The sequence below is a fragment of the Giraffa tippelskirchi genome, chromosome 3 (assembly GCF_054371585.1).
Source record: "Giraffa tippelskirchi isolate mGirTip1 chromosome 3, T2T-mGirTip1v1.2.pri, whole genome shotgun sequence".
Classification (NCBI taxonomy): Eukaryota; Metazoa; Chordata; class Mammalia; order Artiodactyla; family Giraffidae; genus Giraffa; species Giraffa tippelskirchi.
Window position 1 is genome coordinate 89271222 of NC_137277.1, and position 23536 is coordinate 89294757.

Sequence of the window (23536 nt, forward strand, 5' to 3'; positions counted from 1 at the left end):
AAAGAAAAAAAATAGGCAAAAATCTCTGTCTTGAGGAACTTAACATGCCTTTGAAGAGTTCTCTCCTTTAGTGAGGGAGACATAATAAACACCATAAATAAATAAAATATATAGCATGGTAGATAATGATAATTTATCATCCCCTTTCTAAGAAAAAACAATAAACATGGAAATGGAGATTTGAAATGATGTGGGGGGAGAGTTGAAATTTTAAAGACTTTGCCCATGGATGGCCCCATTGAAAAGGCAACTTTTGAGAGAAGGTATGAAGGAGGTGAGGAAGTTCTCCACTCTGTTATCTGAAGAAAGAACACTTTGGTGAGAGGAAATAGCAAGTGCAAACACCCAGAGGTGGGAACAGATTTGGTGTGGATGAAAGTCAGCAGAAAGGCCAGGCGGCTTGGGTGTAGTGAAGTAGGAGGAAACAAGGTAAGAGAGTCAGCTGGCCAGATCACAGAGGGCTTTGGACATGTCGGCAAGGATTTGTGATTCCACCCTGAGCTGGAAGGGACGCTTAGGGCAGCTGAGTGCTAAGCACAGCATGTGTCGGTGTCTGTTTAGATGGTGGAGAGGTTGTCTTCAGCAGGCCTAACAGCCTGGCTTCGAGAGGAGAAAGGGGAACAGCGGACTGAATGCAGAGATGGGGTTTCCAAAGATGAATTTGGAAAAAAGGATTGAGGATGATGGTGAGAGCATGGTCCAAATGGCTGACAATGGGACCTAGAATGCCTGGAGAAGGAAGGGAATCTTTTTTTTAAATTTATTTACTTTGTCTTTGGTTGTAATAAGTCTTTGTTGCTTCACTCTGGCTTTCTCTAGTTGCAGAGAGCGGGGCTACTCTCTATCTGGGCTTCTCATTGCAGTGGTTTCTCCTGTTGCAGAGCATAGGCTCCAGGAGCATGGCTTCAGTAGTTGCTGCTTGTGGACTCTAGAGCACTGGCTCAGTAGTTGTGGTGCATGGGCTTAGATGCTCCAAGGCATGTGGAATCTTCCCAGACAGACATTGAACCCCTGTCCCCTGCATTGACAGGCAGATTCTTATCCAGTGTGCCACCAGGCAAGTCCAAGGATGGAGAATCTTGCTGGTGTTTAGTGATTGTAAGTAAATGGAGAGTTTAAAGAACTGGGCTTCCCTGGTGGCTCAGATGGTAAAGAATCCGTCTGCAATGCAGGAGACCCAGGTTTGATCCCTGGGTTGAAAAGATCCTCTGGAGGAAGAAATGGCAGCCCACTCCAGTATTCTTGCCTTGGGAAATTTCAGACATAGAGGAGCCTGGTGGGAGAGTTGGACACGACTGAGCAACTAACACACAAAGAACTGTGGGTCTCAGCTGAGATGACAAATAGGTATGGAAGGAGGAAGGAAGTAAGAAAACAAGATATATGGGTATTCCCAAAGAGCCAAAGGAGTAGAGCAGTTCCTGATGATAATAAGACCTAAGGTATATTCGTGAATGGATAACTTAGGTGAATTAGACCTCTTCGGCATTAGAAAGTTCAAGAATGGGTTAAGTACAATTTTCTGAGCAATAAATTGAATAAGAAATAGTAAGTAAATATGATTTTAAGGAAAGTATGGGAGTTATTGAATTTTTCATCATATCAGCACTATTTGATGTAATTGCAAAATTTTTAAGAGCTAGAAGCAATAAATTAGATAATCCAACCACCTAAATTTACCTACAAGGAAATGTAGGTAGATATAAATCAAGGGTCAAAGCTGAGGTTCCACAGTTATTTGTTACTACCACTGGGGGTGCAGAGTACTTTTTACTTTCTCTCAACACCTCAACACCTCTCTGAAAAAACCTCAGTGAATCTCTACTGAACAAGATATACACTGTGAAATTGCTAGAAGAGGTAAATCTGAAAGTAATAGCCAGTTTTTAAAATACCAGTTTTGGAAAGGATTTCGCAGCCAGTGGGGGCTTTCATTCTTACTAAAGCATGACTCATGAAATCACAATTTAGGGAGAATTTCTCATTGTTTCAGAAAGGATGGTCTGTAAATCCCCTTGTTTTTCTCCTCAGGTTACAAGATGAGAAGAAAGGTGGTAGCAGTCAAGTTGGCTTCTTTCAATTGGTAATAAAACTATGCTGATTAATGGCATAGGTTTTGCAGCTGTGAGTTGTTCAGATCATGGAGAAAATGTTAACATTTTAGTCATATTGGCAGGTGCTTAACTATAGTGATCACTTTTTCAGTCCTAAACTTAGTCTGTGTGACAACATGTGGATTAGTAATTAGAAATCTATTGCTGATTAAACACACAAATACTATCTGGTAGATCAGAAAAATGTTCTAGAAGATAATCTCTAAATCCCTAATGATCATTTTAGTAAGGAAAATTGTCACAGTAATCATGTTATGCATATTTATTCTTATGATGCCTTTAGAAGTTCCATAGTGTAGGTATTTCCTTCAAATTTGCAAAATGGAGACATTTCTGGGCACAAGCAGATGCTCTTCATTATCAATATCAGTTCTGGGAGCCAGTTTCTACTGTTGCTGAAGAACCCACGTTGGAGAATCTACATGGCAGTAGCATCAGTGTCAGTGATTATTTCCCCCTTAAGTTGGGGATGAAAAGCCAAGAACTAAAGCCAGCTCTTGAGGTAAAGAGAATGAATTAAGAGGCTAGGAAAGAAAGAACATGAGTTAACAACGTAAGAGTTTAATGACTTGGATAATTGATGCACTGTTTATTTCAGTGTTAGTGAGATCTCTACATTTCAATTAAAACGATTCCCTTAAGACTTGGTGTTGAATACTATTTATCAGAATCTAGTAACTAAAATTAAATAGTCCTCCTACCTCTCCTGCTTTTCACCCATAGATGATCTCTGAATCCTTTGTTTTTCAAGTTTCGATTTTCTTCAAAGACTGACATTTGCCTGATGTCTGTGGGAAGTTTATGTGCACTTCTCCATGGAGTAGCCTATCCAGGCGTGCTACTCATTTTTGGCACAATGACAGATGTTTTTATTGAGTATGACATGGAATTACAAGAACTCAGTATCCCTGGAAAAGCATGTGTGAATAACACCATAGTGTGGACCAACTACTCCCTCAACCAGAATGTGACAAATGGGACACGTTGCGGGTAGGTTGCTATTTGTTTTTACTTTTTTTTGCTCATATATTAGATTGTAATTCAAAATGTGTAAAGAGAACCTTATGGATGGACCTGGAGTGGTATCTAACAGGGAGTGAACAGAAACATAAATTTACACATATTTCTATAAGTCACTCTGCCCTGAAGTTCTTCTTATTCCACTGGGTTTTAAAATCCCGACCACAGCAACAAAATACAGAATTGGAAATTGCTCATTAAATACGTACCCAAATTTCACACTTTGTAGACTGTAGGCTTGAGGATGACACTATCGATACTTAATATCGTTGGAAGGTGACTCATAAATTTTACTTGAGTCCTTGTCATGTCTCATATCTGAGACTTCCTTTTCCCTTCCTTCCTCTTTCTTTCCTATTTCCCTCTTTCCTTCCTTCCTCTCTTCTCTTTTGTCCCTCAGCTGCTGTGTCTGTGGCTGATGACCCACTTGACCGCCAGTCTTCTCTCTACAATGGGAATTTCATCATTCCTGTGCTATCGGACTTGAAGTAGGGGTCACTGGCCTCAATTAGCAGTTGAGTTGCTGTGAAAGAGTGACGTGGTGCTATGAACAGAAGACAGCCATGCAGAATTAGCCAGAACTGACTGTGCTCCTGTTCTGTCTGTGATAAGCCCGATAGGCTGCCATGTAATCAGTGAGTCTGTGGTATATACAGGATTGACTCACTGTCATAGCATGGACTTTGCAGCCTGCCTCATGCTGCCTCAGGGCCAGATCAAGATCATTTTCGCATATAAACTCACTCAGGTTCAAGAATCAAGGGCAGGGCACATCCTGGCTAGAGAGACACTTGGAATGGCTCCCTCAAGTGATTCATATTTTTCTCCATGATTTAAAATTTTTTCTATAGGCTTGATTCCAGATTATGACAAATCCTTCTAAATTACTGATGTTCTTCCATAATATTATTTGTTGTTAGCATCTTTCATTCATTTACTCATTCAACTAAAATTTTTGGAACACCAATTATGTACCAGGAAAATGTGTAAGCATAAAGGCTACAGTGGTATCTTATGAGTAATGGTCCTTATCTTTGTGGAGCTCATGTCTAATTGGTGAGACCATCATGAAATCAATGACCATGAAGATAAGTATGTAGTTATAAACTGGTTAGCACTTGACAGGAAAGTATAGGACAACATACAATGTACAGAATTATCCTTAAAAAATAAGCCTACTCATAAGAATTAAATTTCCAACATATAAATGTGTATATTGCTCTTCTATATTTGGAAGTAACATAACAATTTGTATAAAAGAGAGACTGTCTTCAATGACAGTCTTTAAAATATTTTTACTTGCGCCATGTGGCTTGCAAGATCTTAGTTCCCCAACCAGGAATTGAACCTGAGTCCTCTGCAGTGTAACTGCAGAATCCTAACCACTGGATGCCCAGGGAATTCACAACGACAATCATTTCTTTTCTTTCATTTATGTTGAAGAACAGAAGACTTGAACTGATATTTACAGAGTGATATGACTACAAAATGTGAACTAATCACTTCTTCCTTTGAAAAAAAAATCCATTCAGACTTACATATGTAAATAGACCCCAATCATTAATAACACCAGTCAATCCTAAAGGAAATCAACCCTGAATATTCATTGGAAGGACTGATGTTGAAGCTGAAGCTCCAAAACTTTGGCCATCCTATGAGAAGAGTTGACTCGTTGGAAAAGACCCTGATACTGGGAAATATCGAGGGCAGAAAGAGAAGAGGGTGACGAAGGATGAGATAGTTGGATGGCATCATCAATAGACATGAGTTTGAGCAAACTCTGGGAGATAGTGAAAGAGATGGAAGCCTGACATGCTGTAGTCCATGGGGTCGCAAAGAGTCAGACACAACTGAGCAACTGGAAAACAATAAATTAATAACACTCATGAAAATAAACTCTTCAAGTGAAAGATCCTGAAAGTATATCCTATAATGCCTTAAAAATTGGAAATAAATGTTAGAGGGAACAGTATTTGAGATATATTCAAGATAACAAGTGCTCATAAATATTTATTAGATAAACTGAAGAAATGAATATGCCTTTAATGTCTGCATCACTGGCATCCGTTAGAAAGGATGGCTACCCATTACTCACTGGGCTTCCCAGGTGGCACTAGTAGTAAAGAACCCACCTGTCTTTTATGCCAAAGGAGACATAAGAGATGTGGGTTCGATTCCTGGGTCAGGAAACCCCTCTGGAGGAGGGAATGGCAACCCACTCCAGTATTCTTGCCTGGAGAAGCTCATGGACAGAAGAACCTGATGGGCTACAGTCCATTGGGTTGCAAAGAGTCGGACACAACTGGGGCAACTTAGCACATATCCATTATTCACACTTTATTGATTCTTACTGGGTCGTATACTTGAAGGTGAGCAAATCGTTCAAAGCAAATAAGGGCTTTCAGAAATTCCTTGGCTTTGGCTGAATTCACATGATACCAAGCATGTAAATAGACGTCTGTCCTTTTTTAAAAAATTTTTTCATATGGCTATTTGAAATTGTATAGACCACACCTTTCTTAGGCCTTTACCAGGAGCTCATACTGAAGAGCTAAATATTTTAAATATGAGTTATTACGGTCACTGACAAGAATACTGCTAACAAGCAGTATTCTGAATAAATGTTTGTTTAGCTTTCACATGATAAGATCATTGTGAAAATGAACTTGGGTGGGACAGAAAAGAGTCAGGGGATATTTTCTTACCAGTAAATAGTGAATGTGCTTCCAAAATTAACCAACTCTTTCACAGACTTCTTTCTTGGAAAAAGTACAATATTGAAAGTACAATGTCTCCACCTACTATAATCAGTGTTCTAGTCTTGGACTATACAAGCAACTCAATGATCTTGTCACCATAAACATGCATGTACAATGTAGGAGCTGGTTTTTCTCTTTCATTATATTGATTTTGACATATCATCCATTCGGTGGAATTTTAGGCTGGAGCCTTCCAAATGGCTGAGTGAATAAGGCTGAGAAGGATGGCAGAATGTTAGGCCTTCTGATTAGCTTCTCAGAATTTATTTGCTCAGAGTAGTCAAATAATAAAGTAACAGAATGAAAGAAGAAAGAAAAAAAAATCATGATGCAGTTTGCTTTTTTTTTTAATCCAGTTAAAGTGTAAAAACTCAAATGGAAGCTACAAAGCCTTATAACTTAATTGTGGAAGTGACATACCATCATTTCTGCTATTTTCTGTTGGTCACACAGACCAACTCTGGTGTAATTTGGGAGAGGACTACACAGGAGTGTGAATACAAGGAGGCAAAAATAATAAGGGGCTCCTTGGAGGCTGACCCACAGCCATTGGGAAGTTTGTCCTTACCTACTCGACATGAATGTGTTGATGCAGAAATCTAAGTCTGTACTTCCTCTTGGATTTCAGTCTATTTTCTTACCAATATACATTTATCTTATGCACTCAAGTACTATTTTGAAGTTAGACACTGAAGACCATGTACTTTGAAAAACAGTTTTATCAGGATTTAATTCATATACCATAAAATTCACCCGCTTAAAGTATCCAGCTCAGTGGCTTTTAGTATATTCACAGAGCTATGCATTCATCACCACAATCAATTTTAGAACATTTTTGTTATTTTTTATCACTTAAATTTCACTCCGCAGTTCCCTATCCTCCCCTCAGCCCTAGACAACCACTAATCTACTTTCTATCTCTGTAGATTTGCTTATTCTGAACATTTCATGTAAATGGAATCATAAAATATGTGGGCCTTTGTGACCAGCTTCTTTAACTTAGCCTAATGTTTCCAAGGTTCATCCATGTGGTATTAATAGCATAAATTAATACTTCATTTGTTTTAATTGCTGAATAATATTTCATTGTATGACTATAATACATTTATTGTGTGGATATAATGTGTGGATTTATCCATTCATCAGTTGATGGACATTTGAGTTGTTGTCTCTTTTCAGTTATTACAAGTGCTGCTACGAACGTTTGTGTACATGGTTTCCTATGGATATATGTTTTCATTTCTCTTGAGTAGATACCTAGGAAGGGGATTTCTGGGTCAGATGTTAATTATATGTTTAACCACTTGCAGAATTTCCAGACTGTTTTTCAAAGTGGCTGTACCATTTTATGAGCTTCCCGAGTGGCTCAGACGGTAAAGAATTTGCCTGTATTGCAGGAGATCTGCGTTTGATTCCTGGGTTGGGAAGATCCCCTGGAGAAGGAAATGGCAATCCACTCCAGTTTTCTTGCCTGGAGAATTCCATGAACAGAGGAGCCCGGGGGCTACAGTCCATGCGGTCACAACCAGCCGGACATGACTGAGTGACTAACACTTAGCATGTGTGAGGCTTCCAGTTTCTTCACAGTCTCACCAACACTTGTTATCATCTATATCTTGACTGTAGCTCCATGCATGCATGCTCAGTTGTGTTTGGCTCTTTGCCACCCTATGGACTGAGATTTCCAGGCAAGGATACTGGAATGGGTTGCCATTTCCTCCTCCAGGGGATCTTCCTGACCCAGGGATTGAATCTGAATCTCCTGCACTTCCCTGCATTGGCAGGTGGATTCTTTACCACTGAGCCACCTGGGAAGCCCTGACTGTAGTTCCAGTAGGATGAATAATGGCCCCCAAAGATATCTACGATATTCCTGTGAATGTTACTTTGTATGGGAAAAAGAGTCTATGCAGATATAATTAACTAAAATATCTTGGGATTGGGGAGATTATACTGGATTACCCAGGTGAGCCCTAACTCCAATCAAGAGCACTTTTTAAAGAGACGGTTACTAAAAAGAAGCAGAGGGAGATCTGACTTTAGAGAGAAAAAGAGACGAAAGGTGCCTGTAAGGGACTGAAGTGAGGTCCCAGGCTCAGGAACCCCTGTAGCTACCCGAAGCTGCAAGAGGAAGAAACAGATTCTCCTTTAGAGCCTTTGGAGAAAGTGCACCCCCTCCAGCACCTTGATTTCAATCCTGTGAGGCTGATTTCAGACTTCTGGTCTCCAGAAATGTGAGAAAGATGGAAATATGTGTAGATATCAAAGAGCGACATCAGGAATCTTTGAATGAAGAAAATATTCTGCTCTTCATTGTATCAAAGTCAACATCCTGGTTGTGATAATGTCCAATAGTTTTGCAAGATGTTACCACTGGGGGAAAACTAGATAAAGGGCATGCATAATCTCTCTGCAATATATCTCACAATTGCATTAGCCATTCTGGCAATGTGCTTTCATAGTGTGTGGTTATTCTATAAAGCATTTTCATCTAGTAATAAATCATTTGTCCATAGGTCAATGTCCCACACATTGAGGAATATGGACCCTTTGATATTTTGGAAGTAGGATATGGATGCATTTCTACCAGTTGGGTTGCCACTGATATTCACTCTAATGCAACGGTCCCCAACCTTCTTGGCACCAGGGACTGATTTTGTGGAAGACATTTTTTTCCCATGGATCGGGTGAGGGGAGGATGGTTTTGAGATGATTCAAGTGCATTACATTTATTGTACACTTTGTTTCTAACCTAATGCTGCCACTGATCTAATGGGAGGTACCTGTATGCGGCCCAGATGTTGGGGACCTGCTCTAAGGTGTCAATGCTAATGAGTCTACGGTGCATAAGAACCCCTTAAGAACCCCTACAGTTCATAAAAACCCTAGTGAAAGGAGAGCTTCTGGTGGGTCAATGCATCTTGTCATAAAGACCTCCTAGGTATCTTCAATGAGAAACCTAAGGCTTTAGTACATCTGAAACCTTGGTATACATTGCTGTCGTTCAGTTGCTAAGTCGTGTCTGATTTTTTGTGACCCCATGGACTATAGTGCACCAGGCTTCCCTATCTTTCACTATTTCCTGGAGTTTGCTCAAGCTCATGTCCATTGAGTCGGTGATGCTATTCAACCATCTCATCCTCTATCACCCCCTTCTCTTCCTGCCCTCAATCTTTCCCAGCATCAGGGTCATTAAGTGATTCACTTTTATTTATCTTATTTTTCATAAAAAGAAAGGCAAGAATCCTCATATCATCATAAAATAGTTTTTACCTTTTCCCTCTAATTGATGTTTTTCTCCCCTCTTCTCTCTTTGACAAACGTCAGGGCGATCTTAATTCACTCAAGTAAGCATATGTCAGTTTTGCTGTTTAAAAGAAAGACACTCAAATCATCTATAAACTTTATAGAATACTTCCTAGGATTTTATAATCACGATAGTTTTCCACCATGCAGATGATAAAGAGTCTGATGTGCAGTCAAAGGATCCAAGTCAATCTCCTGTTTTCCTTCCTAACAGTTTTTCTGATAGGCTTGCCCTGTTGTCCCAGAAATATTCCCAAGTAGTCTTTAAAACTGTAATGACTCTTTGCAGAATAAATAAAACTGAGTTAATGATTCATCTCTGGAGTGCCTCACGAGTGAGAAGAACCACAAACCACACATGTTCCTATCCACACCCCCCAACAGTGATGCAATTCACTTGAACTTTGCTCCAGTAAATCCGACAGCTGGGTCAATGCTCAGCGCCCTTCGTCCATGACTGGAAGCTGCATTTTTCATGACAGGCACTCTCTCACCTCTGCTTACGTAGTCTGTAGAATAAATGCATCCCAGGGAATCTAAGTAAAACTTTTTGACAAATGCTTATAGTTTTCTATTTTGGGGACACACAAATTTTATTCCACAAACAGAAAACCAAGAGCATGCACTCGCTTATACATTAGAAATCTTTACTCATCAGTTCAGTTCAGTTTCTCAGTCGTGTCTGACTCTCTGTGACCCCATGAACTGTAGTACGCCAGGCCTCCCTGTCTATCACCAACTCTCGGAGTCCACCCAAACCCACGTCCATCGAGTCGGTGATGCCATCCAACCATCTAATCCTCTGTCGTCCCCTTCTCCTCCTGCCTTCAATCTTTCCCAGCATCAGGGTCTTTTCAAATGAGTCAGCTCTTCGCATCAGGTGGGGAAAGTATTGGAGTTTCAGCTTCAACATCAGTCCTTCCAATGAACACCCAGGACTGATCTCCTTTAGGATGGACTGGTTGGATCTCCTTGCAGTCCAAGGGACTCTCAAGAGTCTTCTCCAACACCACAGTTCAAAAGCATCAATTCTTCTGCACTCAGCTTTCTTTATAGTCCAACTCTCACATCCATACGTGACCACTGGAAAAATCATAGCCTTGACTAGCCGGACCTTTGTTGACAAAATGATGTCTCTGCTTTTTAATATGCTGTCTAGGTTGGTCATAACTTTCCTTCCCAGGAGTAAGGGTCTTTTAATTTCATGGCTGCAATCACCATCGGCAGTGATTTTGGAGCCCAGAAAAATAAAGTCAGCCACTGTTTCCATTGTTTCCCCATCTATCTGCCATGAAGTGATGGGACCAGATGCCATGATCTTAGTTTTCTGAACGTTGAGCTTTAAGCCAACTTTTTCACTCTGTTCTCTCACTTTCATCAAGAGGCCCTTTAGTTCTTCTTCACTTTCTGCCATAAGGGTGGTGTCATCTGCATATCTGAGGTTATTGATATTCTTCCCGGCAATCTTGATTCCAGCTTGTGCTTCCTCCAGTCCAGCGTTTCTCGTGATGTACTCTGCATATAAGTTAAATAAGCAGGGTGACAATATACATAATACTCATAATACTGCCTTATACACTCTATCTTTGTAGGTTTTTAGGTTTTGCAAAGGCCTCTGATTGTGGATACTTGTATATAAGTTTATGATTTTCTAGATCTTGTTCACTCTAGGTGTCCCCTTAAATCATCATGAAAAACTAGGAATGTGGTAAACACAGATGTATTAGCTGGTTTGGAGACTGTCAGAAGGGTAGATTAAGGCAGTTGTTTCCCTCTTTAGTATTTTTCAAGTGCAAGAAAAATCTAGAAACAATTGAGTACCTACTATGTGTAAGGTATTGTATCAGGCCTCGGCAGTGAAAGAAAACAGTCTTTGCTGTCAAGTCACTCACAGTTTACTAGCAAGAGAAACATGAATATACTTGAAATAAACATATTCAATAAAAATATTGAATAATAGTACAAAATGGCAATAAAATCTGCCATGGAATAATAGTTTGTTCTGAATTAAATAAATTATAATTAAATACTTGGTCTGAATTCAGTAGAGGGAGAACAATTCAAACTTGGGTCACAAAAGGAAGGCTGATAGAAAGCAGAAAGCTGGTAGAATGCGAACATCTAGGCTAAAGATGCTACTTTCTGATTCTATAAAGAAATGGATATCTAGCTTGTCTCTGTGGCTCAGATGTATCATCAACCAATGTGTTGATTTTCCAGTGACAAAACTTCTTATTTCCCGAAAGCAATGTCAGAATCATTTTTTTCTCCCCTTCGTGCCCCTGCCAATTCCAAACCCTGTGTCACAATGTGATAGTTGTGATGGGAAAATGCTGTATAGCTTTCTTGCTTCCTCACAAGTTCTTTGACTTCAACCTTAGAGATTGACCTAGAGAGCAAAGCTTCCTGGGCTCTGGTCAGCCGAAAGACTTGGTGAAGAAATTGTTTCTCTCTCTATGGGAAGATGACAGGGGCTTCCCCGGTGGCTCAGCAGTAAAGAATCTGCCTGCCAATGCAGGAGACGTGGGTTCAATCCCTGGGTTAGGGAGATCCCTTGGAGAAGGAAATGGCAACCCATTCCAGTATTCCTGCCTGGAAAATTTCATAGTCAAAAGAGCCTGGTAGGCTACAGTCCATGGGGTCACAACTTAATGACTAAACAACAACAAAACAATGGGAAGAATGACACACACATCTCTCCCACTGTTACTCCGAGAGGAAGGAGTTGAAAAGTTGTTACCTAGAGTAGATAACATAAGTTGTTACCTAAAGTAGGTAACATAAGCCTCCTGATTTACAGCACACATCTCTATACCAGTGCCTTTGCAGACACTGGTCTGGCTTTTTGAAATCTTTCTCCAGCTGTGACTGTGCTTTCACTAGTAATGACCATGAGTGAAAGGGGCCTCAGCAGACAGAGCTCTAGGCTGCCATCTAGGGTCCCCTGTCTTCCCACAACTGCCTATTAATTACTACACAACCTTCACATCTCTACCTGTAAACACGAAGGAGCTAGGCATGTTTGCTATGATGGTTACTGTGGGGTCTGCTTGGGGATTTGGAATGATTGTAATTCTGCACAGAATTTATCCATTTTATTTATAATATGTATGTAACATACAATGTGCATATTTTAAATATATAATATGTGTATTTTAAAATCCTCTGTACGCACAAAGGCAATCTTTGGTAGCTAGATCCTACCTGTGAGTCTTACCATTTTTTCCCCTCTTTTGAAGGTTTCTGGACATTGAAGCCGAAATGGTCAACTTTGCCAGTTACTATGCTGGCGTCGCTGTCGGCGTGCTTGTCACAGGATATTTTCAAGTTAGTGATACCTGCATTTTATTTATAGATCAACATCTGGGTTCAAAGACATGACAATGAAATGCAAAATGTGTTCTTTAAAGTTATTCAGAAGCCCCAAGGACTACAGTTTTATTTCAGGGGAATGAAGAGGATGGAAAGAATTTTTCCTCCCAGCTGGGGAGGAGGATCTGGGCCCTTGCGTGGAGAGGTAGAGAATAGACACTCGGCTTCAGTGTCTTGACCTCCCCTGCCCTCCCTGCCTCACGCTCTCTTCTAAATTCAGAAGTAGTCGTGGATGTTTTCATACAGGGAGGCTGAGTCCCTATGGAAAGCGGATGTGGGGAATTGGAGGAAAGCAAGCTTGACTTTCTTTTTTCTCTTGAATCCCAACCCAAATTCTGTAAACTGAACCCATATTCTAGATTTCAGTTATGGAAGGGCTTGGTGTTATTTAACTCTTACTAAGGAAGAAAAACATTTTATCTTTTGACTTCTCATGTAGAGAAAATAATAAATTCCCCCTCCTGTCCATTCACTTATGAATTCCAGGAAGTTAGTTTTAGTTATAAAGAGAAATGCATTAATCCTGACCCCTCCACCTCCCCTACCCCCACCATCCTGGCACTAAAGCTTTAATGACAGGTTTCTTTTGCTTGGGAGGGAAACTGTAGGCAAGATTCCCTGCTTATGTCATAATTTTGTCTTACTTTTTTTCTGAAAATCATTGTCCAAGAGCTTGAAAACTGCAGGCATTCATATTAAGTCATTTCAGTTGTGTCTGACTCTTTGTGACCCTTTGGACCAGAGCCCACCAGGCTCCTCTTGTCCATGGGATTCTCCAGGCAAGAATACTGGAGTAGATTGCCATATCCTCCTCCAGGGTTGAAAACTCTGCATGCATGCTTATTGGCAGGCCTCTCAGGAGAAAACTTTACTTGAAAGTGGCATGCAAGATAGTGATTTAAGAGCAATAATTTACTTTTGGTGTGATGAGCCTTCTTTTACACATGAGGAGAGTGAAAGTTAATAAGGTTAACTCTGAAAATGGTCAAGCTGGATTCAAACCCGAGTCTCTGGCTTCCCTGTTCACAGAGTTCCACTTGTCTCTACTCTCAGCTGCAGATGTCAGAGCTCACACTTCAGTTCTGAACAAGAGGCATGTTGTGAATTACTTTCCTCTTTTTTCCAGCTGTTCTAGTGAAAGTATTTTCTAATGAAAAGAGAAGGAATTAATGCCTGTTCTTATCACAATGCTAAACATTCCTTGCTCCATTTCCAGATATGCTTTTGGGTAATCGCTGCAGCTCGTCAGATACAGAAAATGAGAAAATTTTACTTTAGGAGCATAATGAGGATGGAAATTGGATGGTTTGACTGCAATTCAGTGGGAGAGCTGAATACAAGATTTTCTGAGTAAGTGGTTGGTAAGATTTTTTTCTTTTTCTTTTTTTGGCCTGCACCACAGGGCATATGAGATCTAGTTCCCTGACCAGGGTATTGAACCTGTGCCCCATGCAGTGGAAGCATGGAGTCTTAACCACTGGACTGCCAGGTAAGTCCCTGGTAGAATGTTTTACTGGATGTGTAATTTTTCTCTAATGAAACTTTTGTTTCTAAATTAATGACAATTAGAGACACATTTTCAGTTCTTTTTGCTGCATTTTGTCTCTTAAGTTGGGCTTTTATAGGTAGCATGACTTTTTCATAGGCAACGGTTTATCAAATATGACTATTAAAAATTGAAAGCTTGGATATGACAGTTTGGTTTGTAGGTCCTGGATTAAAATATTAGAAATGAAGTATTATAGAAGACAGTTTAAAAGAAGTAGGGTTATTTGGCCTTGAAAGGAAAAACTGAGGGATGTCACAATCTATGTCCCCATAAGGAAAATAATACAATCAGAATGAATTATTAATATCTTTCTTTGTCTGTTGATATAATTTCTGCACATAAAAACAAAAGCAAAAAATTCAAAATAGTTTGAGAAAGTTTTAAGCTGAAAACTGAATTTAAATCCAGTTTATTCCTAAATAACTTGTTGTAGTTCAGTCACTAAGTCATGTCTACTTTGTGTGACCCCCATGGACTGCAGCCTGCCAGGCTCCTCTGTCCATGGGATTTCCCAGGTAAAGTTCTGGAGTGGGTTACCAAGCCCTTCTCCAAGGGATCTTCCTGATCCAGGGATTGAACCTGCATCTCCTGTATTGGCAGGCGAATTCTTTACCACTAAGCCACCCACGAAGCCCATATCTAAATATTAGTTTGGGTCATTAATAGTACCCTCCCCCAACCCCGTGTAATTTTTGAATGAGCCAAGCCCTGAGTAATGCAAACTATTGAACCTTATTGAAGTTTGAGGTCCCATGAAAGAAAGTTAGCAGTGTCGTGACAATAAAAGCAGACTGAATATCGGGATCCCTAGTCTCCAGCACTGATTCTGCCTTTACTTACTTTGACTTTGAATAGATACTTATTCTTGTTAGAATACAATTGTCTAACCTCTATGTAATATCTTAGATCCTTTTGCTATTAAGTCCTGACCCTTGTTTGCTCCATCTGGACAAGAGATTATGGAAGGTTTGTAGGAATATGAATTTAATGTAATTATTGTCAACCAGTACTCTGGAGCACTTACCCTGTGCAAGACATTAAGGTATACCACAGAACTCCTGATCTCAAGGAACTTACATAGCAAATAATCAGAGCTAATATATGTTGATCGCTTACAATATGCTAGGCACTGTTCTACATACTTGACATATATTAACTAATCCTGATTGCTACCTATTGAGGTAGGTTCTGTTATTATCCCCATTTTATAGATGAGGAAACTGAGACACAGAAAGATTAAGTAACTTGCCTGAGAAGAGCTTGTGCTTAAATTCAGAGTCTGGCTCCAGAGTCAGGACTGTTAACCACTCCCTTATATTACCTATAAGCAGGAAGCAATAATTACGTACACATACATGAAAACATGTATACAGATTAATTGGAGGCTTCCCTGATGGCTCACCAGGTAAAGAATCTGCTTGCCATGCAGGAGACGCAGGAGACACAGGTTAAATCCCTGGGTCAGGAAGATCCCCTGCAGGAGTAAATGGCAACCCACTCTAGCATTTCTTGCCTGAAAACTCCCATGGACAGAGGAACCTGACAGGCTATAGTTCAGTGGGTTTCAAAGAGTCAGATGTGACTAAACCACTAAGCATACACACACAGATTAATCACATTGCTATGGAAACACCAGGAAGAAGATAATACTTCTCCCTGGAGGATTATATAAATTTTTATGAAATAGATGATATATGAGTAGAACTTTGAGACTGAAAAGATTTATCATATATAAAGGAAAGAAGGGTTCTTCATGTCAGACCAAGATGTTAGCTTTCAGTTCAGTTCAGTTCAGTCACTTAGTCATGTCCACTTCTTTGCATCCCCATGGACGGCAGCACGCCAGGCTTCCCTGTCCATCACCAACCCTCAGAGCTTGTTCAAATTCATGTCCATCGAGTTGGTGATACCATCCAACCACCTCATCCTCTGTCGTCCCCTTCTCCTCCTGCCTTCCATCTTTCCCAGCATCAGGGTCTTTTCAAATGAGTCATTTCTTTACATCAGGTGGCCAGAATATTGGAGTTTCATCTTTAGCATCAGTCCTTCCAATAAATATTCAGGACTGATTTCCTTTAGGATGGACTGGTTGGATCTCCTTGCAGTCCAAGGGGCTCTCAAGAGTCTTCTCCAACACCACAGTTCAAAAGCATCAATTCTTCAGTGCTCAGCTTTCTTTATAAGTCCAACTCTCACATCCATACATGACTAATGGAAAAACCATAGCTTTGTTGGCAAAGCAATGTCTCTACTTTTTAATATGCTGTCTAGGTTGGTCATAACTTTTCTTCCAAGGAGCAAGTGTCTTTTAATTTCATGGCTGCAGTCACCACCTGCAGTGATTTTGGAGCTCAAGAAAATAAAGTCTCTCACTCTTTCCATTGTTTTCCCATCTATTTGCCATGAAGTGATAGGACCAGGTGCCATGATCTTAGTTTTTCGAATGCTGAAAAAGAAAAACAGACAAATAAGATGGTTTCCAAAAGCCTTTGCCTATGTTGAGTGAACATCAGTTTGGAAAATTGGATTAAAGGACAAACTCCCTTGGCTATGAGGGGAGAGGCTTAATGACCTCCCACACTACAGCAAATTTTCCAAGACATGATAAGCTACTAAGTTTCCCAAGGGCAATGGGATACAGAAATGGGAGCATTTAGAAAAAAAGGTTAAACTTTCTGGGCAAGGTATTTGAATTGACCAAATTCAGTTTTGGTGATCAAAGCTTCTTTTGTTTCTAGTGATATTAACAAGGTCAATGATGCCATTGCTGACCAAATGGCTATTTTCATTCAACGCATGACCACGAGCATCTTTGGGTTCCTGATGGGATTTTACCAGGGTTGGAAACTGACCTTGGTTATTATCTCTGTCAGCCCTCTCATTGGGATTGGAGCGGCCATCATTGGTCTGGTAAGAATGTCTTATCACTTCTCTCCATGGGAAGACTTTTGCACTGAGAAACAGCCAAAAATGTGAAACTTGTTGCCCTTCTCCAGAATGTGTTTAGTTAACATCATTATCACTACACTGATTTATTTTGTTTGATTATTACTCAGTATCAAATAACATTCCATTATTAAAGGTGACTGTTTTAATAACATACATATTATTGTATTAGTAATATTAAAAATGTGCTTAGTCACTCAGTCATGTCTGACTCTTTGTGACCCCATGGACTGAAGTCTGCCAGGCTCCTCTGTCCATGTGGATTCTCCAGGCAAGAATACTGGAGTAGGTTGCCATACTCTCCTCCAATAATAACTGTGTTAACTGGACATTTACTATTTTGCCAGGCATTATTAAGAGCTTCATGACATGATCTATAATCTTTACAACAATCTTATAAAGTATTAATGCCATTTTAAATATAAGAAACGGAGGCTCAGAGAGGTAAAGGGACTTTTACAGAACTGCACAGCCAGCAAGAGACAGAACAGGATTCGAATTCAAGGAAGCCTGATTCCAAATCCCCACCCACTGTCTAGTGTACATATGGCTTCTGTGGTCTCCCAAGTTTAGATGCTTCCCTCAGAAAGACCCAGCAAATATACTTGGATCAGTAACAAGCACATACAAGAGATTTCTGCAATCACACTATGTTCTCCACCCCATGTGATCAGTTTCAGAGAGCTATCTGACTCATTCAGAGAAGTATCCCAGTCAGTTTCCATTTCCCAGGTATGCAAGTCAGGAAAAAGTGTAGGAGTAGGAACTTGGGGTCATCCCCCCAAAAAACACTCTCGAGGATTGAGAAATTATTTCATTTTACTTTGAGAGCAGTCATATGAGATAACACATCATGGGATCTGGCACACTAGTAATCTGCTGTAAAGGAGAATAGAGTTTAAGTGAAAAACCGCACACACATTCACATCACTGAGCAACAGGTACCAATCTCCATGACTATATTTTCTAGCAAAATATTCTCTACCCTCCACTGGCTATATCACTCAAACACATACCAGGTAATACAGAGTGACAATAGCAAAGAGCTCACCCTACTTAACTAGGTCACCATCTGGCTCTATCACTTGGCTCAAGAAAAATATGTTTAACCTGTCAAATGTCAGTTTCCTCCTCATTAAAATAAAGTTAATACCCCCTAAGTCATTGTGATGACTCAAGGCATTATCCATGTTATGCACTTGGCACAGCAGCAGGCACAGAATTAATTGCTAAAGAGATACTAGCTTTTATTTTTTTCTCAATCTACTGAACCATGCAAGCTTTACAACAGTTTTTTCCTATCAAGTGCTTTCCAGTTGCACTCCAGGAAAGCCTCAACTTTTCCAGAGGGTTGTTGGGAACTCTGCAAACATTTGATTCAGCATTTTTCCCCTCTAAATATATTTAATCTCTTACTTCAAACCCAGCATAGATTAATAATCATCCTCAAATGGCTCATGTGTCACATTTTAACATGTTGGAGACCAATAACATAGCCTGGCTTACTTGGTCTCAAATAGGCTCAAAGCACAGTTTCTCTTGTCATCTCAGTGTCCATATTTCAACTTCTTGTAAATGTGTCACCAGTTTGGAATGTTGTAGTTCCGCACTGGTTTCTTCTTGAATTCAGGTCTGTGCATGTTTGTGTAAAATGATGTGAGCAATTTTACAAAGCTCAATTCAAAAGCAGAACAGAAAAATAGTGGAGGGGGCAATATATGACATATTAGAAATGATTGTGGGTCTTGTATGCCTTTTCTGACTTTTATATTTACAGTAGACTACATGATATTTGCCAATATGCATCTTTTAAGCCCCTGTATCAGTTTAGCTGAAGTATTAAGAGATTCTTTAATGTGCTTCCCTGGTGGCTCAGATAGTAAAGAATATGCCTGAAATGCAGGAGACCAGGGTTTGATCCCCGGGTTGGGAAGACCTCCTGTAGAAGGGAATGGCCACCCACTCTAGTATTCTTGCCTGGAGAATTCCATGGACAGAGGAGCCTGGCAGGCTACAGTCCATGGGGTCGCAGAGTTGGACACAACTGAGCGACTAACGTTTTCACTTTTCATTTTATGATAAAAACTGATAACATTTGCAACTACTTAATTTTCTCATTACTATGCTACCTATCAGCTTCTCTGGTGGCTCAGAATCCACCTACCAATGCAGGAGACACAGGTTCAATACCTGTGTTGGGAAGATCCCCTGGAGAAAGAAGTGGCAACCCAATCCATTTTTCTTGCCTGGAAAATCCCATGGCAGGCTACAGTCCATGGGGTCTCAAAAGAGTTGGACACAACTTAGCGACTAAATAGCAACAACATGCTACCTCTATATATTTCAGAAGTACATTAGAAGAGGATTGTGGTAAAAACTGCAATGTCATCCATACTAACCAAATTCAAATTTTATTGTTGACAAATCAGTCTCACTTTATTGTTGCCTTTTCAATCTTTTGAAATAAATGTAATGGAATAAAATACTACTTGTATGCTAAAATTCTAACATTTTGTTTGATGAAAGTTTTGCTGCTAAAACTTTGGAAAAACTTGGAATATAAACTCCCTTAGTCTGGGTACTATATATATTTTTGGATTTCTGAGTCAGTTAATCTTTCACAACATTTGCTTTCTCCCCTTCTTGTTTCTTAACCTGTGCCAGGGAATTCTTTGGTGGTTGATTCTAACTAGGACTTAATTCAATTTTAGAAGAAGTAATTTGTTTAATATTAAGTGCAATGTCTTTTTCTTTCTTTTTGTGAAAAGCAAACCTAGTTAGTTGAACCCCTACAGTAGAGTCAAAGTGGTGTAATATTTATCTGAAGTTTTCTCCTTTGGAATTACCTGTGCATATCATATCATGTGTTTGGCTGCTCAGAATCTCTTTCTTATTCTATATTCTAACCAATATGATGCCTGCATGGGCCTTGGTCTTTGTATCTGGTATTTGTAAACTGTAACATGGCCTTTGGCCAATAGTAATGAAATGTGACAATTTGACTTGAAAACATCATTAATATGATGACTGAAATGCTGTGGTCCCAAAGAATGCTCTATTTGGGACTTAATCTGTGAGAGGTTTTTTGAAGCTGACTTTTAATGGAATTATTTTGATATGTCAACAAACATCCATCAATGAGGCTTGGTGGTGGTAATGGTTTAGTTGCTAAGCCTTATCTGACTCTTTTGTGACCCAGTGGACTATAGTCTGCCAGGCTCCTCTGTTCCTGGGATTTCCCAGGCAAGAACATGGGGGTGGGTTGCCATTTCCTTCTCCAGAGGATCTTCCTGACACAGGGATCGAACCCGAGTCTCCTACATTGCAGGTGGTCTCTGGCATTGCAGGTGGTCTGCACTGCAGGCAGATTCTTTACCAACTGAGCCACCAGGGAAGCCCAGGTGAGGCTTAACATGGTTCAAACTTGGACCAAATTCTTTCTTTGGTAAACATTGCTCCAGTGGGAATCTAGTTTTGTCTTAAGCCATACCAGCTGTTTTCTCTGCTAAATGAACCACTGAGTGACAAGGTGACTTACCTAATTATCTGGTCTTCACATTTTATTTTCTTCTTTTGGATTTCAGAGTGTGTCCAGATTTACCGACTATGAATTAAAGGCCTATGCCAAAGCCGGCTCAGTTGCTGATGAAGTCATATCATCTATTCGAACAGTGGCTGCTTTTGGTGGTGAGAAAAAAGAGGTTGAAAGGTTAGTTAATTGAGGGACTTCCCTGGTGAATCAGTGGTTAAAACTCCGGGCTTCCAGTGCGGGGGCTGTGCGTTCTATCTATCCCTGGTCAGGGAACTGAGATCCCACATGACTCGCAGCAAAGCCAAAAAGTAAAATAAAAAGGGAGTAAGAAATAAAAAGAAAGAAAGAAAGAAAAGCTAGTTAATTGAAGTGTCTGACACTTCCTTGGAGTTTGTTGATCTGCACACTACCCTGAATCTTCCTCCATTTTGTATAAAGTGGCAGATTCACCTAGCTATGGTACCCAGAGGGAGCTTTTGTTCAAGAAATAGCTAAGCAAAGTAATGAGATTGGTGAAAACACTTACAAAAGACTCCCAAACCTTTAGCTCTGTGTTTTTGCAGATGATGTAGTTGGTGGTTTTTAAAAAGCCATTTTAGTTTGGATATTTATGTCAAACTCTGATGATGTGTGTGTACACACACCCCAAACACACTTCATGCCAGTCTAAACCACTGTCTTCTGCCATTAAGGAAAAGCCTACAAGATTTAAAATGCAATTCTGCACATTTTTATTGAATAGCTTTTTATTCAATGTGTTTTACTTAGCTACTGTATGCTCATTTGAAGTCCAAGATTTCCATTCAATCAAACAAAATTTGACATTGATATATTATAGACCATCATTCTAGGAGATAATAACTGTTAATGAATATCAAAACCTAAATGGCCAAAACAACACAACTGTTAAAACTTTTTGTTTATTTTTCCATTTATTTAATATTTATTGAGTGCTTATCAAGTTCTAGGTACTGATTCTATAAAATAGCCACCAACTTACACTTATTTCATATGTTGTAGATCTAGCATGGTCACATTCTCAGTTGCTACCAAATTCGCCAAATGAAAAATAACATAGGATTTACAATATCTAATTATCCTCTTTTCTTTTTTCTCTTTTGCTTCTTTTGGTTGTGGAAAAATAAGTTTACCTTATTTCTCATAAAAATTTTCAATAGCCTATTTCCTCCACTATGAGAGATATTATCTTCCATACCATATGACTTAATAAAAGAATTCAAACTCAAATAGTGTTGCAGTGAAAAGTAAAGAAAAGGAATCAGTTTTTTTTCTTTCTCTTTCCTGAGGACAAGAAGATAAAGAGAACAGTGAGAAGACCTGAACATTCCTAGTTTTTTTAACTTTAACTGCTCCTAACTCTTAGTATCTATAACTAAGTTTGCTTTTCTGCCCCCTTACTCTGCAAGAGTTACATATCACACCTATTATCTTTTGCTTACCTTTGCAACACCCTCTTCCCCTTGTAGCTCTTCTTTTTACATATCAGGAAGAAGGCCACAGAGCCACGGAACTGCCAAACTCAATTACTGGGTTATTGACGCTAGCGTATGTTTTTGAACAAGATCCTAACACCTTTGTTTCTCATCACTGGCTCTTGACTGCAAGCCCTCATCTTATATAAGCCCCTAGACTCCTCATGGAGGGGGTCACAGTTCTTGAGGTATGAGCCTACTATATTTCTCTCTCTGCTGGCTAAGAATTAAAGTCAGCTTTCTATTTCCTCCAAATTCTGTCTCTGTATTTTCTTATTCAGCTCCAGTCGGCAGATAAAGTGATGATTTTGGCCAGCAACAACAGTACTGGATCTCTCATGTCCAAATCTTTTTGTTGAAAATTCTTTTTTCCTGGGGGCAAAACTCGCCCCATTGTGCTCATCCAAGAAGTCATCAACTATGAGACTTTCTTAGGCAACATCTATCAATACGTTGTCAATGCCAGCTTGAAACAAATTTTAAGAAACTACACAGATGTGATTGCTGTTTTCTTTCCCTACAGCTGCTCTGTGTTTGGAGTGATCTTATTATCATTGATTAAAACCACTGCATTGTGGCCTATTTTAAACATTTTAACTTAAGCTGCTGTTGCTAAAATAGACTCAAACGTTTTCTCTTCACAGGTATGAGAAAAATCTTGTGTTTGCCCAGCGCTGGGGAATTAGAAAAGGGATAGTGATGGGATTCTTTACTGGATTCATGTGGTGTCTCATCTTCTTGTGTTACGCGCTGGCCTTCTGGTACGGCTCCAAACTTGTCCTGGATGATGAAGAATATACACCAGGAGCTCTTGTCCAGGTACTTCCATCTTGATGGCCTAGACAGAACATTTCCTGCCTGTATCTCAGAAAAGTCCACAGAGAAGGCATTTTGTTTATTCCATTAGTGTCTGAGAGAGGACAGCCTCAGTGATTTGATGGAGTCCATCTGCAGATACAAGCAATACTTATGACTTTTATAATAAAGGGATGTTGAGCATTTGAGTTGATAAGATTCACAATTTAATGCTTTTCAATCAATGGGAGATTTTATAGCTGTAAAACAATGACTTTTCTAACTGAGTCCAAAAGATAATATGCCATGAAAATGGAAAGTCGGGGTCTCTCAGCTAAAAATTAACAATTTTATGTGGTTGAGCTTAATAATAGCATGAGATATGTGCTGGACATAGTTGTGAAATAAAATGAGTTACTAAAATATGAAGCCAATAATACCCTCAACTGAACAGGTAATACAGGCATATTTTATTTCTCACTTGCACTGTAGCCAAGCTGTAGCTAATGTCTTGGCTACTTTAATTTCCAATATCTTTGCAGTTGCTTTTTCAAGAAATAATTATTGAGCACCTACTATATGCCAGATTCATACAAAGTACAGAGGATTCAATAGTGAGCAAAAGAAGTGTGATCTTTGCCTTGATGGAA

General features: G+C 39.6%; 1 protein-coding gene across 3 annotated transcripts in view; it reads left to right on the forward strand.

Annotated features, from left to right (window-relative positions):
• ABCB11 (ATP binding cassette subfamily B member 11) overlaps positions 1-23536 on the forward strand; it is a 168032-nt gene that overhangs the window by 88474 nt on the left and 56022 nt on the right. For 2 of the 3 annotated variants that reach the window (XM_081582601.1, XM_081582600.1), the window contains 7 exons: positions 2032-2083; positions 2838-3104; positions 12439-12526; positions 13788-13921; positions 16859-17030; positions 20651-20775; positions 22736-22910. In XM_081582601.1, coding sequence (XP_081438727.1) covers positions 2899-3104; positions 12439-12526; positions 13788-13921; positions 16859-17030; positions 20651-20775; positions 22736-22910 — 900 coding nt within the window. In that variant the 5' untranslated portion in view covers positions 2032-2083; positions 2838-2898. The remainder of the gene's footprint in view (positions 1-2031; positions 2084-2837; positions 3105-12438; positions 12527-13787; positions 13922-16858; positions 17031-20650; positions 20776-22735; positions 22911-23536) is intronic. The other variant, XM_081582599.1, reaches the window with a different exon arrangement.